The 26,505-nt window shown below is 44.0% G+C and overlaps 1 protein-coding gene across 3 annotated transcripts in view; it reads left to right on the forward strand.

Moving 5' to 3' along the window:
• Positions 1–19,379, forward strand: part of RNFT2 (ring finger protein, transmembrane 2) — a 39,186-nt gene extending 19,807 nt beyond the window's left edge. For all 3 annotated transcript variants that reach the window (XM_043497785.1, XM_043497786.1, XM_038373013.2), the window contains 4 exons: positions 6,667–6,816; positions 13,301–13,366; positions 14,559–14,660; positions 15,500–19,379. In XM_043497785.1, the coding sequence (XP_043353720.1) occupies positions 6,667–6,816; positions 13,301–13,366; positions 14,559–14,660; positions 15,500–15,634 (453 nt within the window). In that variant the 3' untranslated portion in view covers positions 15,635–19,379. The remainder of the gene's footprint in view (positions 1–6,666; positions 6,817–13,300; positions 13,367–14,558; positions 14,661–15,499) is intronic.
• Positions 19,380–26,505: the final 7,126 nt, after the last annotated feature.

A 26,505-nucleotide genomic window follows, 5' to 3' on the forward strand; every position in this document is an offset into this window, starting at 1 on the left:
TTCTCTGTGTGTGTGTATATAAATCTCTCCTCTGTTTTTTCCACCAAATGCATCCGATGAAGTGAGCTGTAGCTCACGAAAGCTTATGCTCTAATAAATTTGTTAGTCTCTAAGGTGCCACAAGTACTCCTTTTCTTTTTGCGAATACAGACTAACACGGCTGCTACTCTGAAACCGGTGCTTAGTGGTATCTGACAGGTTTCAGAGTAGTAGCCTGTTAGTCTGTATTCGCAAAAAGAAAAGGAGTACTTGTGGCACCTTAGAGACTAACAAATTTATTTGAGCATAAGCTTTTGTGAGCTACAGCTCACTTCATCGGATGCATTCAGTGAATAAACATGGGGAAATAGTTTTACTTTGTGTAATGACTCATCCACTCCCAGTCTCTATTCAAGCCTAAGTTAATTGTATCCAGTTTGCAAATTAATTCCAATTCAGCAGTCTCTGGTTGGGGCCTAATAACATCAGCCACAGTATCAGAGGCTCGTTCACCTGCACATCTATCAATGTGATGTATGCCATCATGTGCCAGCAATGCCCCTCTGCTATGTACATTAGTCAAACTGGACAGTCTCTATGTAAAAGAATCAATGGACTTAAATCAGATGTCAAGAATTATAACATTCAAAAACCAGTCAGAGAACACTTCAATTTCTTTGGTCACTCGATTACAGACCGAAAAGTTGCAATTCTTCAACAAAAAAACTTCGAAAACAGTCTCCAATGAGAGACTGCTGAATTGGAATTAATTTGCAAACTGGATACAATTAACTTGGGCTTGAATAGAGACTGGGAGTGGATGGGTCATAACACAAAGTAAAACTATTTCCCCATGTTTATTCCCCACCCCACACCCCCCACTGTTCCTCAGACTTTCTTGTCAACAGCTGGAAATGGCCCACCTTGTTTATCACTACAAAAGGTTGTATTCCCCCCCCTGCTCCCACACTCTCCTGCTGGTAATAGCTTACCTTAAGTGATCCCTCTCCTTACAGTGTGTATGGTAACACCCATTGTTTCATGTTCTCTATGTATATAAATCTTCCCACTGTATTTTCCACTGAATGCATCCGATGAAGTGAGCTGTAGCTCACGAAAGCTTATGCTCAAATAATTTGTTAATCTCTAAGGTGCCACAAGTACTCCTTTTCTTTTAGTGGTATCTGAGTGCCTCACAGTCTTTAATGTCTTTACCTTCGTAATGCCCCTGTGAGGTAGGGTTGTAGCAGCATTTTCAGAGGTGGCCACTGATTTTGGGTATCTTAGTTTTTTTGACTTGCCAACTTGAGAGATCTGGGACCTGATCTTCAGAAGTGCTGAGCACCTTCAACTCCCAGTGACTAGGCAGAGGTCCAGTGGGAGTTGCTCATGTTTACTGAAATTGAAAACCCCTTTTGAATTATTCATAGTTAGCCTGCAGAGAATTTTCTCCTGCCTTTACATATTGGCAACAGTCTTTTCTTTTCTTGTTTTTTTTTCATCCTATCCAACCTGTTTCCTTCCTTGTGCTGGCAAAGTGACCAAAAGCCCTCTCCCTTAGAGCCTATCTCCCTGCTGTCCTGTGGTCTGAAAGCCAGCAGGTTTCGCTTAGAGATTTCTTCAGCATCCTCTTCTTTTAGGATATGTCCTAACAATGCTGGCAACTGGGCAAGGGTGACTCAGAACTTCTCCAGGGAGTCAATCACACGCAATTTACAGTTTTCTCATTGCCACGCACACCTACCCACCGTTAAAAGAACATTAAGGTTGCAACGTCAAGTGCTCAGAAGTTAGGAAATACCAGAGTTAATGTTGCCCATACAACCTCAATTTGGCCTGTTTGCGCATATGCATTATGAAAGTCTTTAACTACATGAGCACCATGCTATTTTCTCCACAGGACCCCTCACATTCAATGCACTGGCTCAGCCTGCTCTGGGAATGAATCAGGGTTGTGTAGTGAAGGACACTTTTCTCTGTAGGTCCTCTGCTTCATTTCTCGCAGAAGTTGGAGGTGTATAGTGAATGAGGCGAGGATGGCTTCATGGTTAAAGCATCTGAATGCTACCCTGGAGAACTGGATTCTCTCTCTGCCTCTGCCACAGAGTGCCTGTGCAATGCTGGGCAAGTCACTTGAACAGACTTTCCGCAGGTAGTCAGTAAGTGTGTGTTTCTCATTTTCAGGGTGCCTGGTTTGAGATTCCATGGGCTGATTTGCTGAAATGCTGAGCACTCACAGCTGCAACTCAAGTCAGGAGCTGCAGTTTGAACAGATAAAGTGCTATATAACGGGAAGCACTCAGAAACATTGGGTGCTAGGCCTCTCAAACTGGGCACCCAAAATTAATGGATACTTCTGATCTTAGTCTCTCTGTGTCTCAGTTCTGCATCTGTAAAATGGGGCTAGCACCTTCTTACCTCTCTCTGGGGTGTTGTGAAAATAAATTAATGTTTGCGACGCATTCAGATACTATGGGGATGAGAGCCATAGAAAAGCCTGTGTGGAAATTAATTCTAGCTTCAGAGCAGGGTTTAAACACTGTGCAGTAAATGAGGCCTGAGGTCATGCATGGAATGACATGAAGACAAAATATTGAATAGTTGCTCATTAAGTGAGCACCATCCATCCTGTGCACTGAATGAAGCAGAGGGCTTGTGAGGAAAAAGGTATGTGATCGTATAATTAAAGACTGTATCATAATGCATACACACATGGGGTCTGAATTAAGGTTGTACAGGCAACCTTAATTCTGGCATTTCCTAAGTTCTCACAGTGCAAACTTCATAATATTTTCCCCTAGTTTTGTGTGTAATTTCCTCTGTTTGCAGGGGGAGGAATAGAAAAAGGAAAGTGAAAAAAGAAATTCCATCATGTCTTATCACCTTTAGATCTACCACACAAATCTCTGCCAGTTGAACTAGTGGAATAACGGAAAGCAGTAGTAGGCTGTCATCCTCTATGTGGACCAGCACCAGAGGGAAATGAGGCACATGCTTTGCTAGTGAGTTTCACAGGTAATTGCTGACAGTAGAGGAATGGTGAGACTTTGGGATCTTGGGTTCCATTCCAGACTCTGGAAAAGACTATTCTCTAGTGATCACAGACCCTTCTGTCCCCTCCAATTTTTCACTGTCCTAGTCCTGTCTGTTCCCCATCACTGACTCCCCATCCCATTCCCAGTCTCCACTCCTCAAGCTTTTTATCCCAGATCCGACTTCCTTTTCCAACCAGTTCTAGTCCCTGCCCCACTTCAGCTCCCTGTCCCAATTTCTCTTTCTCTCATTTTCCCCTCACCTCAACTTTTCCCCTCTACATTCTATCCATGCACTTTCCTCCTCCATACTAGACACCAGCCAGGAGTCAGTGAGAGCACAGGAAAGACAGAAGCTCTGCTCATAGTTCTGGTTCCTTGCCCCACTCTGTCCTGGAGCAGGTGAGAGCTGCAGTTTCAGGAGCCTCCTCAGCCCCTGCAGCCCTGGGCTGGAGCATGCTCCTCTGCTCTGTTGGGATGGCACATGTGCAATCCAGTCACACGAAGGAGTGGTGGGAGGCTGGCGAATGCTTGGTGTGGACAGAATCCTCAGGTTTTAGGTGACGCTCTAACAAGTCTCTAAGAAGCATGTACGAAGGGAGATTTTTTTCAAAGGCTTATAGCTTGGCCAGATTTGTGAAGATTGTGATGGAAATACCAAAAGGCATATCCTGACAGAGGCCACCCCTTGGTCCCTGCTCCAAAGTGTGGGGGTGCTGGACCTTCTTTACGGAAAGATTGTATTATGACTGATTTATTTTTAACACTGGCGAAGCAATGGACTTTTCCCTCACCTCATTATCAGAAATGGCTGAAACTTACAAATTAATTAATTAAATAAATAACATAAAGCCTGAGGAGGACATGTGGCATGGAAAACTTCAGCCCAAATGGTTAAAGTTCAGCAAAGTTTTATAAGCAACTGGAAACAGGCTCTTAGAATGGGACTTGTCAGCGAACCTTAATAATAGGCAGCACTCACAAAGTTGCCTGTAATGAGTTATGGACATCAGAAATGCTGAATTTTTCAGCTGAGGGTAAAGGAAATTATATACCTGCTAAAAGAGAAGGACCTCACTTCTTTTCTGGCTCATATCTCTGCCAGTGTTTTATGGCTATTCTGAGATTTTTCCTAAATTTAAAAAGAGGCCATGTCACAGACAAATGTCCTGGAGGGTTGAGACTTGGTGTACCTGATGGATACAGGCTCTGTACTCCATGCTCCCAGAAGGCAATGCTTTTAATTTTGTTGGGGCAACATTTCATATGGCACTCTTTCCTTTTATTAAGTCTCATTTCGCTATCTATGTAGCTGCACCCGTCATGGCTGTGATGATATTGTATCCGATTGCAGGTTCTCTTGGATGGTCATTCAGGTGGTGTGAGTCATCTAGGATGGTGCATACCCATTTCATGCTGGTAGCTGCACTCCTTTGGGGCTGTTAACACATCTCCAGGCTTCTGAGAAGTTCTCCAGTTACCAGTAAAAACCTGTGGGAAGTGCTAGTCTAGGGGAGGTGACTGAGTTGGAAGTATATATAACACTTCTTAGCTTTACAGGAGTGGAGGCACCATAGTTAACAGAATCAGAGTCTTCCATTTGCTGCAAGTACATCTCTGCCTCTTCCTACACTTCTGCTCCCTGGCCAGAGCTCACTTGAATGTTTCCAAGCCTTGTGCTCCACCCCTGGGAAGCTCAGAAACTCTGCAGGAGCTTAGTTTTAGCCCCACCAGCTCCCGAGCTTCACAGGAGTGGCACTCCTCTTGTTATCCCATAGCTTCACAGAAGACATCTGAAATCTTTGGAAGATCAAAGGTTGACCTATACCAGGGCCATCTGTTACAGATGCTGAACTGGATGAAGGAAAAGTCTGAGTCTGGTGGGAGAAAGGATTAAAAAGGAGAGGCAGCAAAGTGGATTGCTTTAGGAATTTGCAGTGCATTTTACTTGCCAGTTGTTTTCATCAGGGTTGGATGCTGGGTGTGTGTATGTGTGTGTGGAGAGCTGCCTATGCTAAAGGAAGTGATAGACTAGTCATTAGCAAACTGCGACCCTCTGTCACAGGGGCTTATGAAATAAATGATGATCGTACTGAAGCGTGAGTCTGGCGAGAGAGCCTTTCGTGCTAATTTAATAAATTGCTTACATTTAGAATCCCAGATTGTTGCTGTTACATTTTTGCTATGTGATGCCACACGGGATTAAAAAGAGGAGGGTTGGGGGAAGGGGGAAAAAAAGCCCAGGTCCTTTAGCAACCGCTGGTGTGACCTCACTCACTGTCCCAGGGGGGATATGAGATCATGAGAATGCCAGAGCTCTCTGAAGGATTCGATTTGTTCAGCACAGCAGGACAGCCTGCCAAGTGATCTCATCTCTGAGACCCAGGGGGAGGGTGCTGGCTGCTTTCTTCCTGGACTGCAGAGGACTGAATCCCTGCGCCCCACCGATGGCGATTAATGACAGCAACCTGTGATGACATCATCAACGATACTGTTACTGTGATGCAGGCAGCAAAATTCTAGGGGAATTTTTCCCATCCCAAATCTTGACATCTTCAAATTTAACTTTTTAGAGGGTTAACGCCATGACAGCTGATCTGTTGGTTTACGTTTACGACCCCTCATCCCACCCCTTTGCCCTGGCATCAATTCTTCCTTCTAAACTATGAGTGACAACACAAAAACAAATCCTCATCAAGGCTGGGAGACCCAAAATTAGATCCTACTTATGTGACCAGCTTCTTGGTGCTGGTTCTCGCTGCTATAGAGTGAAAGAAAATGTGGTTAGAAAACATACTTCTGTTGCAGCCTCCCGGGGTTACGAAAAACCTGGAGGTAAACAATGATGCCTTTGTCCTTTGTAAGAGCAAATGGTTTCCAATCTAGAGGAAATACCCAATATGAGAGGATTGTTTCAGTAGAGGTTTAAAAAGGGCATAGGGCCCATTCCTGCAAGGTGCATGGCTCCCTAATGTAGATCAGATAGTTGGATGAACTCTCTCTCCCAATACAATTCTTAGGAGGATTTAGCAACCCTGAAACTAAAGGTTGTATTTCAGAGCTGGTCTTTGTGTCTCAGAGTTTGTATGTGAGAACAGCACACACTGCGCAGAAGGGAATGCTGGAAAGCAAGGGAGGGCCTGTTGCAATTTGATTCACCAGGATTCTCTGCAAAATAGGGAGGCCGAGCTGGTTGTACAATAGTAATTCTCTGCCTTCAGCATAGTGGTGGGACCAGGGAAAGTGAAACATGTCTTGTACTCCTCTTCCTATTTATTAGTATTATTGGTCATACAACAATGCCTACAAGCCAGTGCCCTGTGGGCACTATACAAACATATAGCAAAAAGTCCTTGCCCTGAAAAGCTTCTAAGTGTCGGACTTTAGACAGCAACTGGATAAAACAAACTGCTCGCGGGAGCACAAGGAAGCAATGAGATGATACTTTTCCCTCTCTGGGCACTGAATTAGATGACCGTGAAGAGGGCAATAGTTGCAACTCACTGATACTGGTGCGTGCAACCATTATCAAAGTGCCTGAGTGGCTAATGGACATGCAGGACTCCTCATAGCATGAACTCTCATATCTGAGCCTCTCTTTTCTCCTTTTGGGCCCCTGGCAGTGATGATGATTTGTATCATTTATGCTTTACAGGGAAAGTTTTATCTGATTATTGAAGAGCTGAGCCAGCTGTTTCGCTCGCTTGTCCCCATCCAGTTGTGGTGCAAATACATCATGGGGGATGATCCATCCAGCAGCTATTTCCTAGGAGGGATCCTGATCATACTGTATAGTCTCTGCAAGGTAAGGGGATGCCTGGTGAGTAAACGCTGTACATGGCAGCAAAATCCCTGATTTTTTTTTAAAAGATGTACTATTTGAGATATAACACTCATGGGGGCCATATAAGTATCTGAGCACTTCATGCTCTTCAAAGTGTTTTATCCACCCAACACCCATGAGAAGTACTATTATCCCCATTTTGCAGATGGTGAAACTGAGCTCAGAGAGATTTAAATGAGTGGCCTAAGGTTCCACATGAAGTCTATGTGGAGCTGGGAATTTAATCCTAGTCTTCTGAGAGTGTGCCTACATGAACAATTAGACCTCACCAAGATGGGGTATGAATCCTGCCCCTCACTGGCCTGCCACCGTCTGTCAGTGTGCACCGATCTACAACCTATCCTGAAGGACGACCCATCACTCTCACAGATCTTGGGAGACAGGCCAGTCCTTGCTTACAGACAGCACCCCAATCTGAAGCAAATGCTCACCAGCAACCACACACCACACAACAGAACCACTAACCCAGGAACCTATCCTTGCAACAAAGCCCGTTGCCAACTCTGTCCACATATCTATTCAGGGGATACCATCATAGGGCCTAATCACATCAGCCACACTATCAGAGGCTCGTTCACCTGCGCATCTACCAATGTGATATATGCCATCATGTGCCAGCAATGCCCCTCTGCCATGTACATTGGCCAAACTGGACAGTCTCTATGTAAAAGAATGAATGGACACAAATCAGATGTCAAGAATTATAACATTCAAAAACCAGTTGGAGAACACTTCAATCTCTCTGGTCAGTCAATTACAGACCTAAGAGTGGCTTCCTTCAACAAAAAAGCTTCAAAAACAGACTCCAACGAGAGACTGCTGAATTGGAATGAATTTGCAAACTGGATACAATTAACTTAGGCTTGAATAGAGACTGGGAATGGATGAGTCATTACACAAAGTAAAACTATTTCCCCATGATATTTCTCCCCCCCACCCCACCCCCCACTGTTCCTCTGATATTCTTGTTAACTGCTGGAATTAGCCTACCTTGCTTGTCACCATGAAAGGTTTTCCTCCTTTCCCCCCCTGCTGCTGGTGATGGCTTATCTTAAGTGATCACTCTCCTTACAGTATGTATGATAAACCCATTGTTTCATGTTCTCTGTGTGTGTATATAAATCTCTCCTCTTTTTTTTCCACCAAATGCATCCGATGAAGTGAGCTGTAGCTCACGAAAGCTTATGCTCTAATAAATTTGTTAGTCTCTAAGGTGCCACAAGTACTCCTTTTCTTTTAACAATTCCTCAGAGCACTTTGTTCTAGCTCCGAGTGCTATAGCTAACTGTTCACACTCCTCAGCAGGTTCCACATGGACAGTGAGACCATTCGTGTGAGATAGATTTATAGCTTGCCACGGTTTAAATGTTCATGTAGACAAGCCCTGTGTATCAGGCTGGCACCTTAATTGCTGTATCATCTTTTTACCTGTTACACTTATGAAAGCAGCCATGCCTAGTTATGTGCCTGTGAGGACATCATACTAGCGCAGCCAGAATGAGAGCTCTGACCGATGGATGTAGTTTTATGGCAGATACTGGATTAACACCACTGGAGACTGAGGCTGGCATCCCCACCAGCACGATGGATCTTGTTCAGACGGGAAGCTTCCTGGAGTTTGCCATTGTTCTTAATTACAATAACCAGGCTCTAGGGCAGAATTGCATTTACAAGCATAAACGTTAGGCCCCAGACTGAGAGATGAACAACTGAACTAAATTTCACCCTCTTCTGCAGGCGGTTTCTGGGAGAGGTGTGTGTGTATAAGAGAGTTTCTCTTCTTCCTCTCTGCTTTTCACTAGAGGCAAGATGAGGGAAGAGAAGTGAGTTTTGCAGTTAGTTCTGAAGGATGTAAGGTCCTTAGTGTGATTCTCACCATTGCCTTGAGGTGGTTGCTGAGCAAGCTGTGTGCCCCGCTTTCATGAGTCTGACCTATGCTGCTGATGGTTTTCTTATTCCTGTGGAACATAACTCCCAAGGGAGGTCCTGCTCTCAGGTAATTGGTCTGTCGCGATGAATGACCTTCAGGATGAGGTCTGCGATCGTGGCGGTTACCCAGTTCTGTCTGGGGAGCCAGTGCGGTGATTTGAGTGCTGCAGTGCTATGTTCTTCGTGGCTAGTGTTGCTAAGGAAGCGAGCTGCTGCATTCTGGACAAGCTGGAGTTTTCTAAGGTCAATGTGTTCAAGTCCAATGAGTTGTGGTAGCCAACCCTAGAAATCACAAAGGCATGGATTGCTTTGCCCGGGTCCTGGACAGACAGCCCCTGGCCAGATGGAAAAAGCTGGTTTGAGCAGCTGTAGCTGTCGAAGTATCTAGAAGCAGTGAAGAGGATGGGAAACAGTCTAGGGCCTTGAGAGACTTTGCAGATGAACTGTCTGATAGCACAAGGAGAAGTTGCCCATCACCATTCTCTCTGAGTGCAGCCTCAGAGGAAAGATTGCAGCCAGCTCCGGGTTTCCCCATCAATCCCTGCTCCTCCTGTGAGGCAGAATAAAAGTATAGTGTAATCAACAGTACTGAATACAGAAGGGTCTAGTGCAGTGGTTCTCAACCTATTTACCATTGTGGGTGCCCTATGCAGCCCTCTCTGTTTTATGTGGGCTGCATCCTGTATGGCCCTGAGGATGTCACATGGGTCGCAGCTGTGTACTGATTGCGCCCGCGGGTTGAGAACCTCTGGTCTAGTAATAGGAGAATAAATCTCTTCTGCTGCCCCCATATGGACAAAACGAGTAGTGCCATTTCCATTTGGTGTCCTTGCCTGAAACCTGGCTGATTAGAGATCCAGGAGCTGAGTAGTGGATAGATGTAATTGAAGACAGCTCTTGGCATGCTTTCCATTAGTTTGCTCAAGAAAGGCAGGCTGAATGCTTAGCTTACAGCCCTCTCTAAACTAAAAAGGTGCATCACTGATTAAGTTAAAACAGTGTAAGCCTCTTGTGTGGACACTCTTAAACCAAAATCAGTCTGTCCACGTAAGGGGGCTGGACCAATTTAACTGAAATTAGTTTTTAAACAGATTTTCTTAAGTCAGTGTAAGTTGCTCAGCTAGATATGGCCTAAGTCTGTAAAGTCCAGAGATAGCTGCTTCTCTGTAATATATTTGTATTGCTTAGAGGGCTTCATTTGTTCTAGGTATTGTACAGACATTAATGAGGTACAGTCCCTGGTCTAAAGATATTACAAGACAAATGGAGAGAGGGGAAACTGAGGCACAGAGCACTGAAGTGATTTGCTCAAGGTCATAGCAGGTCAGTGGCAGAACCAGGAATAGAACCAGGACTCCTGAGTCCCAGTGCAGTGCCTATCCACTGGCGCACACTGCCTGTCTGTGCTCTCCACTGTGCTTTTGGAGGACTGAACTATTTCATGTTTTAGGGTGGTAGGAAGCTTCCCTATACAAAAGTGGCACTGAGTGTAAGCTTCCAGGAGGGGACCTAAGCGATCTTATGTGTCCTTCCTGCACCATGCAGGGCATGGCTTTGAGTCACGTGGTGACTCTGATTTCTTGTAGTGCTTCAGGTGTCTCTTGTCGTGTAAATGGGCAGCGCCTGGGAAAGGGGAAGGGATGTTTCCAGTCTTGGGCTCCTCATATGGCTCCTGTTGTCTGGAGAGAGCATCCCAGGTTCGGGTCATTCTTCTTTATGGAATAGGCTGACATTTCTCCACAGGGTGAGGTGCTGACTTCTGAGGTAGCTGGATGGCAATCCGGATTGATGAAGCCATTGATTGTCCTGAAAAGTTCTCCTATTTTGTGATTTAGAAGCTGCAGTATCAAAGGAGAATAACGATCTATTGCCCTCCACTGTGGCTCAGGAGTAGCATTGCAGGGCTCCCTTCTGTTGAAGTCTCTCTGCATATGCTGTTAGCTTGCAAGTTTCTTTCCTTCCTGCCTTATTCAAGGACCTTGTTGATATACACGGACTCTGTGGTGGGAGGAGAGACGTCAATGCACTTACTTCAGAAGAGCACCTTTGTAACAGATCAAGACCTTGCCCCCCTGCCACTAAAGCTGCCCTTCTTTGGCATCTTTTGTGAATTCTTAGCTTGCATAATTCTGACTGCCAATTCTGCCCTGTCCCGCTCATGACACTGCCAAGGCATGGCTCATAACCAGCAGCAGAAGTCAGGAATGGGAGGGAACTACCCAGGCACTTCTGCTTTAAGCAAATATCTGCTACCTTTAACCAGAAAATATCTGTTTTAAACCTAAAAGCCTGCCTGCAACCATGGCCTCTAGCCTACAGCCTAGTGTTGGGAAAAGCCAAAGAGGTTAGCAAAACATGCCCTGATTCTCCTCTCATTCTGTGCTGAAGTAAGTTGGGAGTAACTCTGTTGAAGTCAGTAGAGTTAAACCAGTGTAAGTGGGAAGATAATACAACCCAGTGGCTGAGAGTCCAGAATCATTTATGGTGCCCCCAGTGTCTGTCAGCTATACCCCAAATCCTGGACAATCAGGCTAGGGATTTCAGCTCCCCTTTCACTGGAGACACTGTGTGAGAGATGTGGACTGGGAGAGGGAATAGGCTGGTATACATTTCCAATACAGTGCATGGAATATTAGATGCTCGGATCCCATTTACAGTCACAGGAGTTGCAAGTCTAATTCTTTGCCCGACGCACTGAAAATATACCCCTAGGAGTCCACATTAGCAAAGCCACAAACCACATTAGAAAAACCACAAAAGCCTATTTGGTGCTCAGACCTTCTGTGCTCTTGGCAGAAATCCAGGGCTTAGCTCGGACTGTATCACCTCTCCAAGGCACAAAGGGCAGGCCCTGCAGGCTCGGGTTATAGGGAGGTTGCGTAGAGCAGCTGGCAGTGGTCACCTCAATGCATATGCCTGACTTACGTGAAAACACAGGGGTGACTTTGGTGCAGGAATCCCAGTTGTTAATATGTATGCATGCCCATGTCTTAATGCCCTACCAGAGAGAAGAGTCCTGCCCAAAGTTATATTGGTTTCATTTGCATAGGAGAGGAGAGGGTTTGGGAAAACAGTTTGGAAAGGCTGGCTCACCGGCCTACAGGCAGGGATTTGTATTGCCAAATCAGAGACCCTGATCTGAGTCCCACCCAGTCTCACTCTCCTTGGACCAGTGGAGGCTGAAGGTACTTGGTGTTGCTTTATGGCTGTCCTTCCAGCTCATTAAAGAGCAGCACTGGCTAGCTGTGAACAGAGGTGAAGCAATTCCTTGGTCAGAAAGATGGTGGCTGCAATTTAGGTTTCAATGGGTGGCAAGGGAAACACACGTTGTAGGGAGGATGCTAGAAGAGACTGTGGGGCCTCAGCAGAGATACAAATAAGCCTCAGAGAGAGAGAATGAGGTTGCGTGAGAGAGAGCTGCTGCTACCTATCTAGGGATCATTAACTTTTAAAGATCTGTAACAGTCCGCAGCCTCAAGCCCTAGGAGCTGACTGGAAGGACTCTTGGAGCCCTTTTATCTGCTGATTGGAAGCATTACTGCTGCCTGCATTTTATTCCACATCTATTGCATGGTGATCTCACTGGCGTTCTCTGCAGAGAGCCCATTTAGTCACACTAACCAAAAAGAAGAAAAAAACCCCTCACACAAAAAAATCCAGTGTTTCTGATATGTGTGCATATCCTGTAAGTCTAATGCAGTTCTTCATATTAGGTCTTTCCCTTGCCCTCCCTCTTGCTTCATATCCAGACAAGCTAGAGATGTAAAAGTCCTGTTATGCCATGCAGCCCCACTCCCTGCTAATGCAGAGCTGTTCCGTATGGGGCCTTTTCTTACATCTTGTCTAGTCTAGTTTGCAGTATGGCTTTCTCTATTTGTCTTGGGAGATTGTCCCACAGGCTGAGAGATTAAACTCTCCGAAATGTATCCCTGATGCTCTGTCAGGCTTTTCCCTTTTTTACCTCTATCCTTCCTGCTATTTTTATGCAAAATAATTTCTCGGCCTCCTTGAGATATGTAGACAGGTGTCGTGTCCCCCACCACACACTCACTCACCTTTTGTCGCCACTTAGCCATGCTGTATGTATTTAGATCCTTTAATCTTTTCTCAGAAATCAGTCCCTCCAGCCCCCGCCATTTTTGTTGATCTTCTCTGAACTCCTCCCAATTTATAATGAAGAGTCCAGAAATAGACACCATGTTCCAGATGTGGTCACATCAGAGGTGTCGAGAAAGTGAGAGAGACTATTTTGTCCCCCTTCCTCTAATGTGAAGTCTCTGGGTATGCAGCTTAAAGTTATAGTCCTTTTTATTTACCATATTGCAGTGTCCGCTCATGTCTGTTTCTCTGCTCTTTGTCGCCCCTAAGTCTCTTTGGGTATTACTGCTTCCTAGGCTCTTTCTTTCCTATGAGTATCGGTTTGGACCATCTCACCCTAGATGCTCTCCAAGTTACAGGACTCTATGTCTGTTATAATCCTGTGAACAGTGTCTAAAGCTAAATGTTTCTGTTGCAGTCTTTTGACATCTGTGGTCGTGTGGGGAGTGTCCGGAAGGCACTGAAGGTCCTTTGCACCACTCAGGTAAGTAGTCAATGTGTGTGGCCAGGTTGACTTGGGAAATGTTGCCACAAAGGAAAGGTTCAGTAAAGCATTGCTCAGGGTGCCAGATTTATGGTACTTTTGAAAAAAGTCACCCATCACTCTGTGGCTGTGACGGGTAGCCTTACCTAACTTTTGGGTGGGGAAGCAATTCCTGATGTCTGCCCTTTCCCAACAATGTTAATGGAACCGTGCATGGCTGGTCTATTGCAAGATGCAGCATCCCTTTTCTGGAAACAGATTGACAAGTATGTACGAGATGTGACAGTGAGAGGTGCTGAATAGTATTGTTTGAGCCACTGAGTCTAATAAAATGGCGAGTTGCCGTTTTTGTGTGTCTGTGTGAGGCAGAGACTTTAAGACATCCCCTGATGTGCAGTTTTATTAAAATAAATACTACCATATTCACCCCAAACATGGCAACGTGCAGTAGTGTTATGGTGGTATTTACAGCCACTGCTGGAGAATACTGTGGTTATTATCTTTTATAGTGGCTTTTCTGCCATGTGGAGTATAGATATGGGACCTAACACGGTGGTACTTTCTCAGCACTTGGCATGGGCACTGTGTATGTTTGGAGACAGTGTGGCCCAATGGATAGGGGACTGGACTATGAGTTGGGACACTCGATTCTCTCATCATATGGTTTTGGGCAGGTCACTTCACCTCTCTAGGTTTCTGTTTCCCCATTCGCACATTGGGGGTAATGACATAAACCCTTCTTTTTATAAAGAGCTTGGAGGTCTGTGGATGAAAAGTGTTTTGGGGGTTTTTTGGAGGTAACTTGTTGATAATAATACTTAGCACTTTCCAAGCACCTTCTATCAGTGCTTTGCAAACGATATTGAACTAATCCTTACAACACCCCACTGCGCTCAATAAATATCATTATCCTTATTCCACAACTGTAGACTCTGTGGCACAGAGGGGTGAAGTGACTTACCCAACATCCTGCAACAAAGTCACGGTCAAAGCGGGGACTAGGACCCTCATCTCCAGACTCCCAAGTTCTGTGTGTCAGCCACAGCGCAGCGATGTAACTTAGTTTCCAGTGTGCTCTCATAAGTGTAGAAAAGCTGGGCATGAAAAGAAGCATTTGTGTGCATCTACAAGAACAAACCAGGCAATCTAAATCCTTTTGCACAGAGAGGTTTTTCTTCCCTCTCCCTAACAGACCTATGGAGTCCGTGCAACCAGCCAGCAGTGCAGTGAGGCTGGAGACATCTGTGCTATTTGCCAAGTGGAGTTCAGGGAACCTTTGATCCTTATGTGCCAGGTAAGAACACCAAGCTAGACAAACCCGTTGTGGGATCAAACTTAGCCTTGTCACTTCTAAACATAGCATAGAAATAACATAGTATCTCTGTCTAGTGCCCAGTGGACATCTGTCCAAGCACCCAACATAGCATAGACATAGATACTCCTCTGCAGAGCCTAGATTATAACCAAGATCCCCAAGTCTCTCCATTCTTCTACTGTTAGCAAATATCTGTGAAAATTGCAGCCACTGTGTGTCTCATCCTTCTCTAGTGCTGGTCCACACAGAGGGTCAACAGACCTGGGCTAGAAATAGCTGTGTGGACAGTGCTTCGAAGTTGCAGCTCAGACTTTGAAGCCAACCGCCCTCCGTAGGCTTCAAAGCCCAAGCTTTGGCTGGAGCTGCAACTTCAAAGTGCTGCCTACACAGCTATTTTTAGAACTCTGGCCCGAGCCTTGCTGCGACTCACTCCAAAGTGCTGCCTAGACATACCCCTAGGTTTGGAGAGCCTGGCCCGCACCTGGAATTGCACTTTGAAGAGAACAGATAGCTAGGACAGAGCACAGGGCCCTGCTGTTATGCACTCAGAGAGACATCCCGCACTGAACTATAGTTTGGACATGTGTGTTTCCATTTCTTCATTAAGAGAAGCTGATGTCTGAGTTATTCCCTTGTGGGGCTAGTGTGCTCATATTTGGGTTTATTTTTCATGCAGATGGGTGAGTGAGATCCTACAGGTTGCTCCGTCCTTCTGAACTTGCATTGCTTCCTGTACCAAAGCTTTTCTGTTGCATCTGTGTACTGGTGACTGGGTTGTTCCCCTCCTCTCAGCCTGACGAGTCCCTTTTTCTCCACAGCATGTGTTTTGTGAAGAGTGCCTCTGCCTGTGGTTTGACAGGGAGAAGACCTGTCCTCTTTGTCGCTCTATTGCGGTGGAGACTCTGCGCTGTTGGAAAGATGGTACCACCTCAGCTCACTTCCAGGTTTATTAACCACAACACATACCACCATTAGGATGACATGTGAGCAGACAGAAGAAAAAGTTGGGAAACTCCTTGCTTCCAAGTATTTAATGGGTTGTTGTCTTGGTCTTTCACCCGGCTCGCTCTCTCCATCCAACCAGGGGAGCAGGTTGGCATGTTCTTACATCTGTAGCAGGGAGCAGAGTCCATTAGCATGAAGAGTTCTCTAAGGAGAAGGAAGGGGAGTGGGTTTTCAACTCTTCAGAGTCAGAATCCATCCCTGCCACTCTTCACTGCTAACTTGGGGCCGAGGTCCTTGCTTGAACTTGCTGTCTACAGCACAAATTACCCCAGGCTGGCCCCTCTTTGTCTATTATCTGAGTGTACATAAATGTCTTGTTTGTAGGGAAAACATGATGAGAGTTTCCCATTGTATGTGTGTAATCCATAATATTGGAGGAAAGCTTTCCTCAGCTGACTCATAAGAGGACAGCAGACTGGAGTTATGTCATTAAACAGCCTCCTGACTCCCCAGAATCTGTCATCATAAAGTTACATGGCCACTATTATATTACCTGGGGAAACACACCAGAGTCACTCCTTCAGTACCACTGGTTCAGAGGTTCATTTAGGGTTTTGGGAGAGGCCGGTGGCCGATAGTCCTGTTGTTGTCATTGATACCCTAAAACACGTGGGTTGCCATCTTGATCTTTATGAAACCTCAAGAGAAATAGGAGAGGGCCATATTAAAGAGACCAAGGGGGGTGGCATTTTCTCAGTTTTGGAATGTTTCATCTTTAATGTTCATGGTCAGGACATTACCTGCTTCCTCTGCAAGTGGGAGAGCATGGAGAGATGGGGAGAGATTAAAGCCGGGTCTGAATTTTACTACAAAAGTTCAAGTGCTAATTGAAGGCCATGTCAGGAGATAGCTTTCTCAAACACAGCCCACAAACTCTATAGAGTTAATTTAAAAAAAAAAAAAAGGCACCTCATGCTGTTTCCTGGGGATTGGCTTTATTAAAAAAACAAAATGGCAATCCAATAACATATAATTTAGCTCAAAACTTTCTTCCTAGGCTTGGCTGTTACAAAAGCTTCTCTTTCGGGGCTGCTCATCCCACACTTTAGATCCTCTCTCTCTGCAGGGAGTCAGCAGAATCCACCTCATTGTTTCCTAGCAGGATTGATGCCTGCTAACAAGGTGGAGTGTTGCACGCAAATGCTACCAGTCTGTACAGGCATAAAGAATTTGAAGTCTTTCGAGCTTCATTTGAGATGTCCAAAGACGGTCCTATAGCTCATCTTAAGATTTCTCCTAGATCTAGCGTATATATCTGGATGTGGCCAATCTGCATGCAAACGGACAATATTTCTAAATTCCCTATCACAGTGACAACTCCTCTAATAAAAGTGATTAGTGGCCCCCTCCTTCTGTGGGGGCTGTGTGAAATAGATGCAGGGTGCATTTTACTTGAGAATTTGTTCGTTATGAAGACCCTGCAGTCAGGTTCCACCATCCAAGATAGACTGGGACAAACTTTCTCTATTGATAAACCCCATCTCACCTAAACAAGCAAATGCCTCAGCTTCAGAAAAAGCTTTTTAAGGACAGTGGCTTGTACCCTTAATAGGCAAATGAACAGACTATATGCTGGAGTAGCATGAGTCTGTATTCTGCTGTCACCGTGTCTGTCAAGAATCTTACGCTGGCACTAGGATGCAAATGGATTTGATGTTTGTTCACTGTGTCTCGAGCTGGAGCTTTCTCTTTCACTAGACAATTTACTTTTTGCTGAACGCATGGAGAAATGGCTTCATTAAGCAATCATGGCATCTTCCATGTTCATTACTATGGAAATGGCCGTAAGGTTACAATCCCACTTGACTGGATAATCAAGCAGGAAGAACTGTATCTCAGGGAAACAGGGCTGCACGTATGTATTGGTTGCTTTCCTCCTCTCCTATTGTAAAGCCTCCTTGGGGGAAAAATTAAAGCAAACAGGAGCTAATGGCAACTGGGTTTTGTCTTAACTTTCCTTGGAAAAAATAGGACAAAGGAGAAATGATGGAGGCAGAATCTGAATCAAACCTGAATTCAGAGAGAGCTGGGATGAAGGGAGAGGAGAAGAGGCTTTGCCCCATAAAATGCGGTGAGGTGCCTTTGTTAAAAGCCTCTTTAGAAAAGCATGGACTAAGCCAAACAATCCTCTGGGTTGTCTCCAAAGGAAAGGTCCCTTAGATTCTGTAAGAAATAGGAGAGATTTCCAACTGGCGTAAAATTTCGACATGTGTATCATAGCCTGGGTAAACTTTTATCTGGGTGGAATGGAAAATTGCTGACTCTGCAAGGAGACACAGGTGAATGTAGTATGAATGGGTTCAGCTTCAGTTCTCTTTGTGTAATACCATTGAGTGAAACTTATAGGTTAATATGTAGTTTCTGCTTTCTAGAGTCTCAAGGCTGTTCTGAAAACCTGGCTCCAGTTAGGAGTGACTCTTTCTTTGCTTGCCTTTAGGAACTACTGCAAAAATCTGTGTTGTGGGGAATGATGGTGAAGTGCATCAAAATGTTAATAGGAGAAAGATTAAAACTACTGATGGCATTTGACATTCTGATTGTAAATAAGCTTTTTTTGTTTAGTGTTTCCTCCCCTGCCATCAATAGGTGCAAGATTTCTCTGTTATTGGTCTTTTTTCTTCTCTTCTCTTTCCCTTTTCCCCCTCGACTATTGTCTTCCAGCTGCGAACATGAGAGTGAATTAGCATCTTAATAGTAACTTGCTAGGATTAAAACACTCCACTGCTGCCAAAACACTCCAGAAAAACATAACGCAAGGCTTGTTACTACTAATCATTGGGGGGAATCTCTCCATTTAGTTGAGGCTTTCAGTAGAATTATACACCTGCCACAACACTCTAATTTGCTGGGAGATATGAGCGCCTTTTCTCCATCTCTATGCCACCTCAAAGTGCCCTGTTGACTCTTGTTTCTCCCCTCTGTTATAAGCCTGCATTCTAGCTTCAGAGACATGTGCATGGTTCTCCTATGTTCTGTTTCAATACATTAGGCCATGATATGTAGTCAGACCGCTCAGAGGGAGCGAGCCATGCTAAGCTTCCAGTGTCTCTCTAATCACAGAAACACATGAAGGTTTTGGTCTGACGCTCCTGGAGACTGAAATGGAGACTGAGTAACTTTCTTCATGCTGATTCCTGCCAATGGACCTCAGTCCTGATGTGGAAGAGCCATGTCTGGAGGTGAGAGACTAGCTCAGTCTCCTTGGACCTTCCTCCTCCCTCCTGAGATCGTGGTGTTTTTGTACTGTGGGCCCTTGTTCCACATGAAGGACAGAGGTCAACTCAGTTCACATAGGCCACTAAACAGCTTGTGAGTCATAAATACTTTTTTTTGGGGTCATTATCAACATGTGCCGGGCAGCACAGAGGTAATGGGCTCTATAGTCCATTAGCAATTCCTTGAGCTGCCCTGTCTCGTATTAGTTGTGGTGATTCTTATTCATGGGGCAAAAGAGTCTTAGCCTCTTCTCAGACATGGCATTGAGCCTTCCAGAAGGAAACACAGAGCCGACGCCTACTCTAGTGAACGTCAATGGCAAAACTTCTATCGACTTCAGTAGGAGCAGGAGCAAGGTTGGGGAAAGAATTCATAGTAAATGATCTTCTCTATTTTGGAGAGAAAATAAAAAGTAAGACCTTTTTTTCCCAGTGAACAATTGATTTTTTTAATAAAGTCATTACAAATATGTACAAAGAGTCTCCAGCATATGAAATTCCTTTTACAAAAGAGGGAAAGAAGCCATGTCCATCTATACACAAGAGCCATAACTAGCTCATTGCATCTGCAGTAAGCACATGCCTTGCCTTAGCTTTGGTGTGGGAAGGAACTTGCACGGTTACTCTGTAGGGTCTTTCCTGTACCCAGTGGATTTGATGCATTTCACGTTTTTTAATCTGTTAGTGGAATGTGACTGGTAGCAAACTGGAAAACTCTCAAATGTATTCACTCTTTGAAATTATGGGTGAATTTCTTCAGCAAATAAACCGTGGTCTTCAGATTGATCTTAAAGAGTTTGATTGCAAATTAAGTCAAGTGGCATAGTTTCTGCTCCCTGATCGAATGGCAATAATGATATAATATGGCCTGAAATGCTGAGAGTCCCTTATACAGTTTGAAATCTACTTTTGGTGAATATTCGACCATTAAGCTGAAAACTAACTTTTCGCAAATATTCGCACACTGGTAAAGCACAAGTGCTCAAATACCTGCGCTGAGGGTGTACGAACATGGTTATATCAAAATCCGCTTTTGCATTTGAATGAACAGTGATAGAAAAAAAATGCTGTTGTATGCTGAGCTCTAATAAATCGCACCAACCTCTTGTGTTACGGATACACTAATTCCACAGTTTTTAGTAGAGCTCCCAGCTCTGTCCCACAGCTAGTAGTGGAAGATGCTGTTCCTTAGAAGACCTGAGGATGGAAAAGACTTTGGGCTAGGTGGCTGTGGTGATTATTGCAAAGGCAAAGGGAGCATTATTCAAGCCAGTAGGAGAGAGGTTAACGATGATGACAATGGAAGTGCCTCATGCTGGATGCAGAAGCATGCTCTGTGCGATGAGAAAAGAGGGCTCTATAGTAAGGGGTTGTAAATTCAATCCAGAACAGAATGGGGAAGGGGAAGACTAGAGACAGCATATGAGGATTCCTTTCCTCCCTTTAGAGTACCTGATATCCTGGCATTCTTTTGAGGAAGGTGAAGTCATTGGGAATCATTAAGAAAGGGATAGATAATAAGACAGAAAATACCGTATTGCCTCCATATAAATCCCTGGTATGCCCACATCTTGAATACTGTGTGCAGAAGTCGTCGCCCCATCTCAAAAAAAAAGATATATTGGACTTGGAAAAGGTTCAGAAAAGGGCAACAAAAATTATTAGCTGTATCGAACAGCTGCTGTATGGGGAGAGATTAATAAGACTGGGACTTTTCAGCTTGGAAAAGAGACGACTAAGGGCGGGGGGGATATAATAGAGGTCTACAAAATCATGACTGGTGTAGAGAAAGTAAATAAGGAAGTGTTATTTACTCCTTTCATAACACAAGAACTAGGGGCCACCAAATGAAATTAAGAGGCAGCAGGTTTAAAACAAATGAAAGGAAGTATATTTTCACACAACGCACAGTCAACCTGTGGAACTCCTTGCCAGAGGATGTTGTGAAGGCCAAGACTATAACAGGGTTTGAAAAAGAACTAGCTAAATTAATGGAGGATGGGTCCAATGGCTATTAGCCAAGATGGGCAGGGATGGTGTCCCTAGCCTCTGTTTGCCAGAAGTTGGGAAAGGGCAACGGGATGGATCACTTGATTATTACCTGTTCTGTTCATTCCCTCTGGAGCATCGGGCATTGGCCACTGTCAGAAGACAGGATACTGGGCTAGATGGACCTTTGGTCTGACCCAGTATGGCCGCTCTTATGTTCTTAAGTCACCCATTGTTCATGCTTTAAGTGGGTTTTGACTTTGATTAACATGGTCATAATCAATCATGCCAGTGTTTTCAAAGCTTCTGTCCCATGAGATGAACAAGATGAACCACATAAGCAGCTTGTATAGATGAGGCTGAACCACAGCGTTTGCCTCCAGAATTAAACTTGTCCAAAACTTAGAGGGATGTGAATGTGGGAACATGTTACAGAGGTGGGGTCTAGCTGTGAAGCATGGTTCTGTATCCAAAATGCCACAAGGTTTGGTGTGTTTGGATCCACGGTTTTGGTTTGGAGCTGTCCCTAGTTCTGTTACAGTTAACAAGTGGGCTTTAGCCCATCAAAGCTTATGCTCAAATAAATTTGTTAGTCTCTAAGGTGCCACAAGTACTCCTTGTTCTTTCTGCTATCTTCTCTAAGCTGTTCAGAAAGAAATCTGGAAATAAATAAAGCTGGGTCTGGCAACATGAGACCGGGTCCCATTATCAACACACTTTTTCTACAAGGGAAACTGGCTTCGCAAGAGAAGCTGCTGCCTCACTTCTCTGTTCTCCACCAGCTCCCATAGGGAGATGCTTCTTTCTCTATCTCCTACGTTTATGGTGTGAGGAATATGGCTGTAGCAGCACTTAGTCAAGTGTTTTCGAAAGAACAGAGAAAGTGCCTGAGTCTAAGGCCCACTCTACACAATGAAGGGACACCCACTTAACTAAATCTGTTTCTGGATAGCTCAGTGGTTTGAGCATTGGCCTGCTAAACCCAGGGTTGTGAGCTCAATCCTTGAGGGGGCCATTAGGGATCTGGGGCAAAAATTGGGGATTGGTCCTGCTTTGAGCAGGGGTTGGACTAGATGACCTCCTGAGGTCCCTTCCAACCCTGATATTCTATGATTCTAAACAATTTAGTTAAATACCTGCTGCCCTCTTTCTGGAAACTCTAAAATTGACTTGAGGGTCTTATCTCTATTTAGTTTAAGTTGGTAACAAACCAAATTACATTTTTTAAACTGTTCGAAGTGTCCACACAAGGGAGCTGCATTGATTTAACTACAATGATTTAGGGAAAGATTTAGTTAAATTGGTGCAATTTCAATGTGTACACAAGCGGTCAGTGGATCAGTTAAGCCTCATCAGCACAAAACTATGTATTTTGATGATTTCCTCTGCCTCCAAATGGTAACACTTGTTCTAGGACACAAAAATGTAAGCGAGCGCAGAAAGTCTTGTAATATAGAAGGGGTAGAATGGCTTCCACACCTTCCCTTTTAGCTAGTGAAAATAATTTCAAGAAAGAGAGTAGAAGTCTGGAAACACTAGATCAGATTCAACCCTGGGTATAACCCCATTGACTCCAAGTCAATGGACTTACACCAGGAATAAATTTGGCCTAGTGATGGGGGGGATGAAGAGGCAGTATTATCCTATTCTTAGCTGCATTTCTAATTTGAAATGTGAAGTTCCAATATGCTATGGGATCTATCTCATGCAAGTGCTGCTTTAAAAATTAATAAAGACTTTCTTCACAGCCACATTATTCAACATTCCATACAGACTATGATCTCATAACCTTCTTCCCTGGCTTGCACACACAGTGTCTGCTGAAACCTAAGATGAGGTCTTTTTTTTCATTTAGCGAGCACTCCCGTGCTTCACAGAGGCTCCTCTGCAGAGCTAATCAAAATCAATGGCTTCTTGGGTGCTGCAAAAAGGAGAGGAGGGGGAGGGACCGTGCAGGCTTCCTTTACATTAGGAAAGTACAACCCCACCACCACCATCTTGCACAGTCCTTGTAATGAACAAGAACGATGGTGGGGAGTATACAACATGTATTAGTTTCCAAATACAAATATCAACTGGAGTTGAATCTGGTATTTTTTTAAAAAAAAAAAAGCATAAAAACACTCCTTGTCAAAAGATGGAGGCATTCAAGTATAGTCATTTATACCTGAAAATGTAAGGCTTAGACAAATACATACTCTCTAGTAAATCACTGAATTTATATACAGAGAATGTTGGCTGTAAAGCTTCTGCCAAGAGACTTCTCCAGCAAAGTTTCCTTGACTCAGCTGTTAGATTAAGTCTCCTTAAACCTAACATTCCATTCACACAAAACGTCTGATTTAAGCCTACAAAAGCCAGGCAAGTCAGAGTTAAAGAAGAATTCCCGTGCCAAATTCTGTTCTCATGTAAACCTGTGAAATGCTTTTGATATGGTTGTAGCTTCCCTGGGCATAATGTGTCCTTTTGTATTCTTGACTGAGTTCTTGGGAACAGCTGAAGAGGTCTTTGTCCCTTTTCTCCCTATCCCCATCCTCGGCCCGGTCCTCCTCCAGAGAAGCCTTCCTGGATTTTACATTGAGCCCTGTCTGTACTAAGGGACTTTGCAGGTTTAGTCAGTGCTGTGTGCCTCATTGTTGAGTCTCAGCACCTTGATTGAAGTAGCTCCCACTGACCAGGGACACAACGTGGAGAGCAGAACCTATTCCTTGTGTCCTTAAACTGTCACTGTGTCACAGGATTGTGGTTTATCTGTGACTGATTTATGAAAGCCCTGAATGAAAGATGGGGCAAAAGCCACATAAGGTCTTGCAGCTGCAGATGGAGGTAGCCCATGGGTCATAATATAATTAGCAAATGATAATGCAAACTACACATGCTTCAAGGGAAGGGGACCAATTCCTCCCTCAGCTGGGAAGTTATTGACTGTTTAGAGGCAGGAAGCTGATCATTTAAAAAGGAGAGGACATTCCATTGGAGGGGAGGTCCCTGCCTGTCCTGTACAAATAAACATAAACCAGATCATTTGCCACATGAGGTGACCTTGTCTCCTAGCCACCTCAGTATGGGATTCCTGTCTGTATAGGATATCATGCTAAAATATATAGAGGTACAATTTAATTTCCTTTATGATTTATTTTCATAAATGTATATGTTTCTCTTAAAGAACCAGCCTGATCCAGAGGAGGGCTGAGCACCCACAATGCTTGTTGAAATCAGCAGGCCTAAGGCTGCTCCCATTGAAGTCAACAGCAAAACTTCCATTTACTTCAGTAGGAGTGAGCTAGGGCCCAAGGGGAGCTAAAGGTGTTCAGCACCTCTCAGAATCATGCCCCAAATGTGGTATGGAAGAGACTCTTGAGGTCCATTCGTAGCCATATCCCATCCAAATCTCCTCAACAAGAGTGCCATTCTTCACTCACTGTATGTCATAATTTAAGCTGGGAAAAAAATTATTCTTTACACCCTTTTCCCTGTTCATCAATTGTTCAAGAACCTGTAATTCCCACAAACATGTGCAGGTGTGCCTGAAAATTGATGAATGCTTGACGCACAGATTTCAGCCTAGAGACTGCATCGAAACTCTTCTCTGCAAGTATCCAAAATTCAAGCAGTTCTGATTGCATGTAAAGATCACATGGTATATTTCTGTTCTATGGTGGGATGAAAGTACAGGAAGATTTTCAAAGCCTCAAAGAGCAGGTATGTTCCCAATTCCCATTGGAAGTCAATGGAAATTGGGTATCTGACATCCCTTTGTGTCTTTTGAAAATCTCCCCCATAACTAGTAAAATCAATTTGTGGGTGCAAATACCCCACCAGTGACTTTCTGTGAGCATTCTGCAATATTTGTTTAATGTTCTGGTCCGGTGAGCATTTATTTGTTTGTAAATTTGAATGCATTTCCATGCAAATATTTTTTGCCAGATCTAATCTTGTTCCTGGTGCTGTGTGTGCTATTCACAACAGTAATACACAATATTATCTCATGTGAGTTTACATTCAGTGATACTTCGTGTGTTTGAGTCTTCTTTCTGCTGATCATCCCACAGAACATCTCTGAAATAACAGAATGCACTTGTTTAATATGGATGTGTTGGACCTAGTCTTTTAAAAATGTTTAATGAGAACAATGACCAATCGGATCAGATTTGGTTGGTAAACTTCCAGCCCAGAGCCATTTTTATCGCTGTTTTTATGAGACTTCTGAAAGTAATGGTTTACAATGGAACATCACCTAATGCAGTACTAGTAGGAATGGCTGTTATTGCCCCATGGCCTTAAAACTGCTCTGAGCATTTTGTAGCTCTTTAAACCCTATGGTTTCAAAGAGTAGCAAGGACTTAGGCATGCAGCTCTACCAGCTCCCCACCACAAAGCTCTAACATAGCTGATTATTGGGCCAAATCCTTCAGCCTTTTCTGAATATCTAGGGATGAAAGGAATCTCCTGTTCTGCATGACTGCTGTCATATCACATGGTACTTTCCAGCAAAACGAGCTGAGCTGCCCCAAAGTGAGTTGTTTTATAAAGTTCAGGGTTAGATTGGCTGGTGGTTTTTTTGTTTGTTTGTTAATTTATTTACAGGTAGAAAGAAAGGAAAATAGCACCTTCTCAACCTATTTTTTGTGTATAAATATTAATAACCAAAATATATTTCTCCCAGTTTCATGTTTCAGAACATCATCCTGGTAAAACTGTAGCACCACAAAGAGACAGTTTAGCCCTAGACAAACATTAAAGGTAGCACCAGAGAAAGTACAGTTGTAAGAAAAGCATATCTCGCCTGGTGTCATAGAGCTTAATATATACACACACACTGTCTCTTGTCAAAACTGCTAAACACCCCTTTCCCACACCTCCCAAGACAAGCCGATGCCTATTTGCAGCAAATGCACTATCTGCAGGTATTATTTAACCCTGGGTTTGCAAGTGATTTTTCACACTTCTACATTTAAAGGGGCAGATGCGTGCCGTGCCATACCATACCATAGACAATGCCTGGTGGGGAAAGTTTTAGCACTACAGCAAGGACATCACTAATCTTTTGACTCAAACTGCAGGAGCACAAGCGCTCAGACCACAGTCATCTAAAAGGAATGTTGCTTACTTTCTCAACAAGGCATGCATGTATTAACGTATGCTCTCTATATAAGCATGTATGTGTCTCTGTTTTGCTGCTGGGCACTTGAACAGCTCCTTCAGTACAAATCTTCTTTCACGTTGCTCCAGCCTCTTTTATCCTCCTCCTCTTCTTTCTCCATTCTTCACAGCTGCTGCTCAGACTCTGTACTCCCTGCAGGAAAAGGGGAAATGATTTTCTCCAAGGGTGCAGGGTTTTCTCCAGCCTGAGAAAGCAAAATAATTTGTTTTTAATTATATTGATGCAATGGTTACAATAAAAGCATCTTCTAAATGCATGCCTAAACCTTCCTGCTGATGCAAGAATTTACTGACCAGAGGCGAATGTAATTTATGGGGAAGACAGCGTTGTGGTTAAATCACAGGCGAACAAGAGATCTGGCTTTTATTCACAGTGCTACCACAAATCCTGTGTGGCTTTAATTTTAGGTGTCCCAGCTTCAGATGAGTTAAATGTTAACTTTTAGAGAAAC

This window comes from Dermochelys coriacea, chromosome 15 (genome assembly GCF_009764565.3).
Source record: "Dermochelys coriacea isolate rDerCor1 chromosome 15, rDerCor1.pri.v4, whole genome shotgun sequence".
Lineage (NCBI taxonomy): Eukaryota > Metazoa > Chordata > Testudines > Dermochelyidae > Dermochelys > Dermochelys coriacea.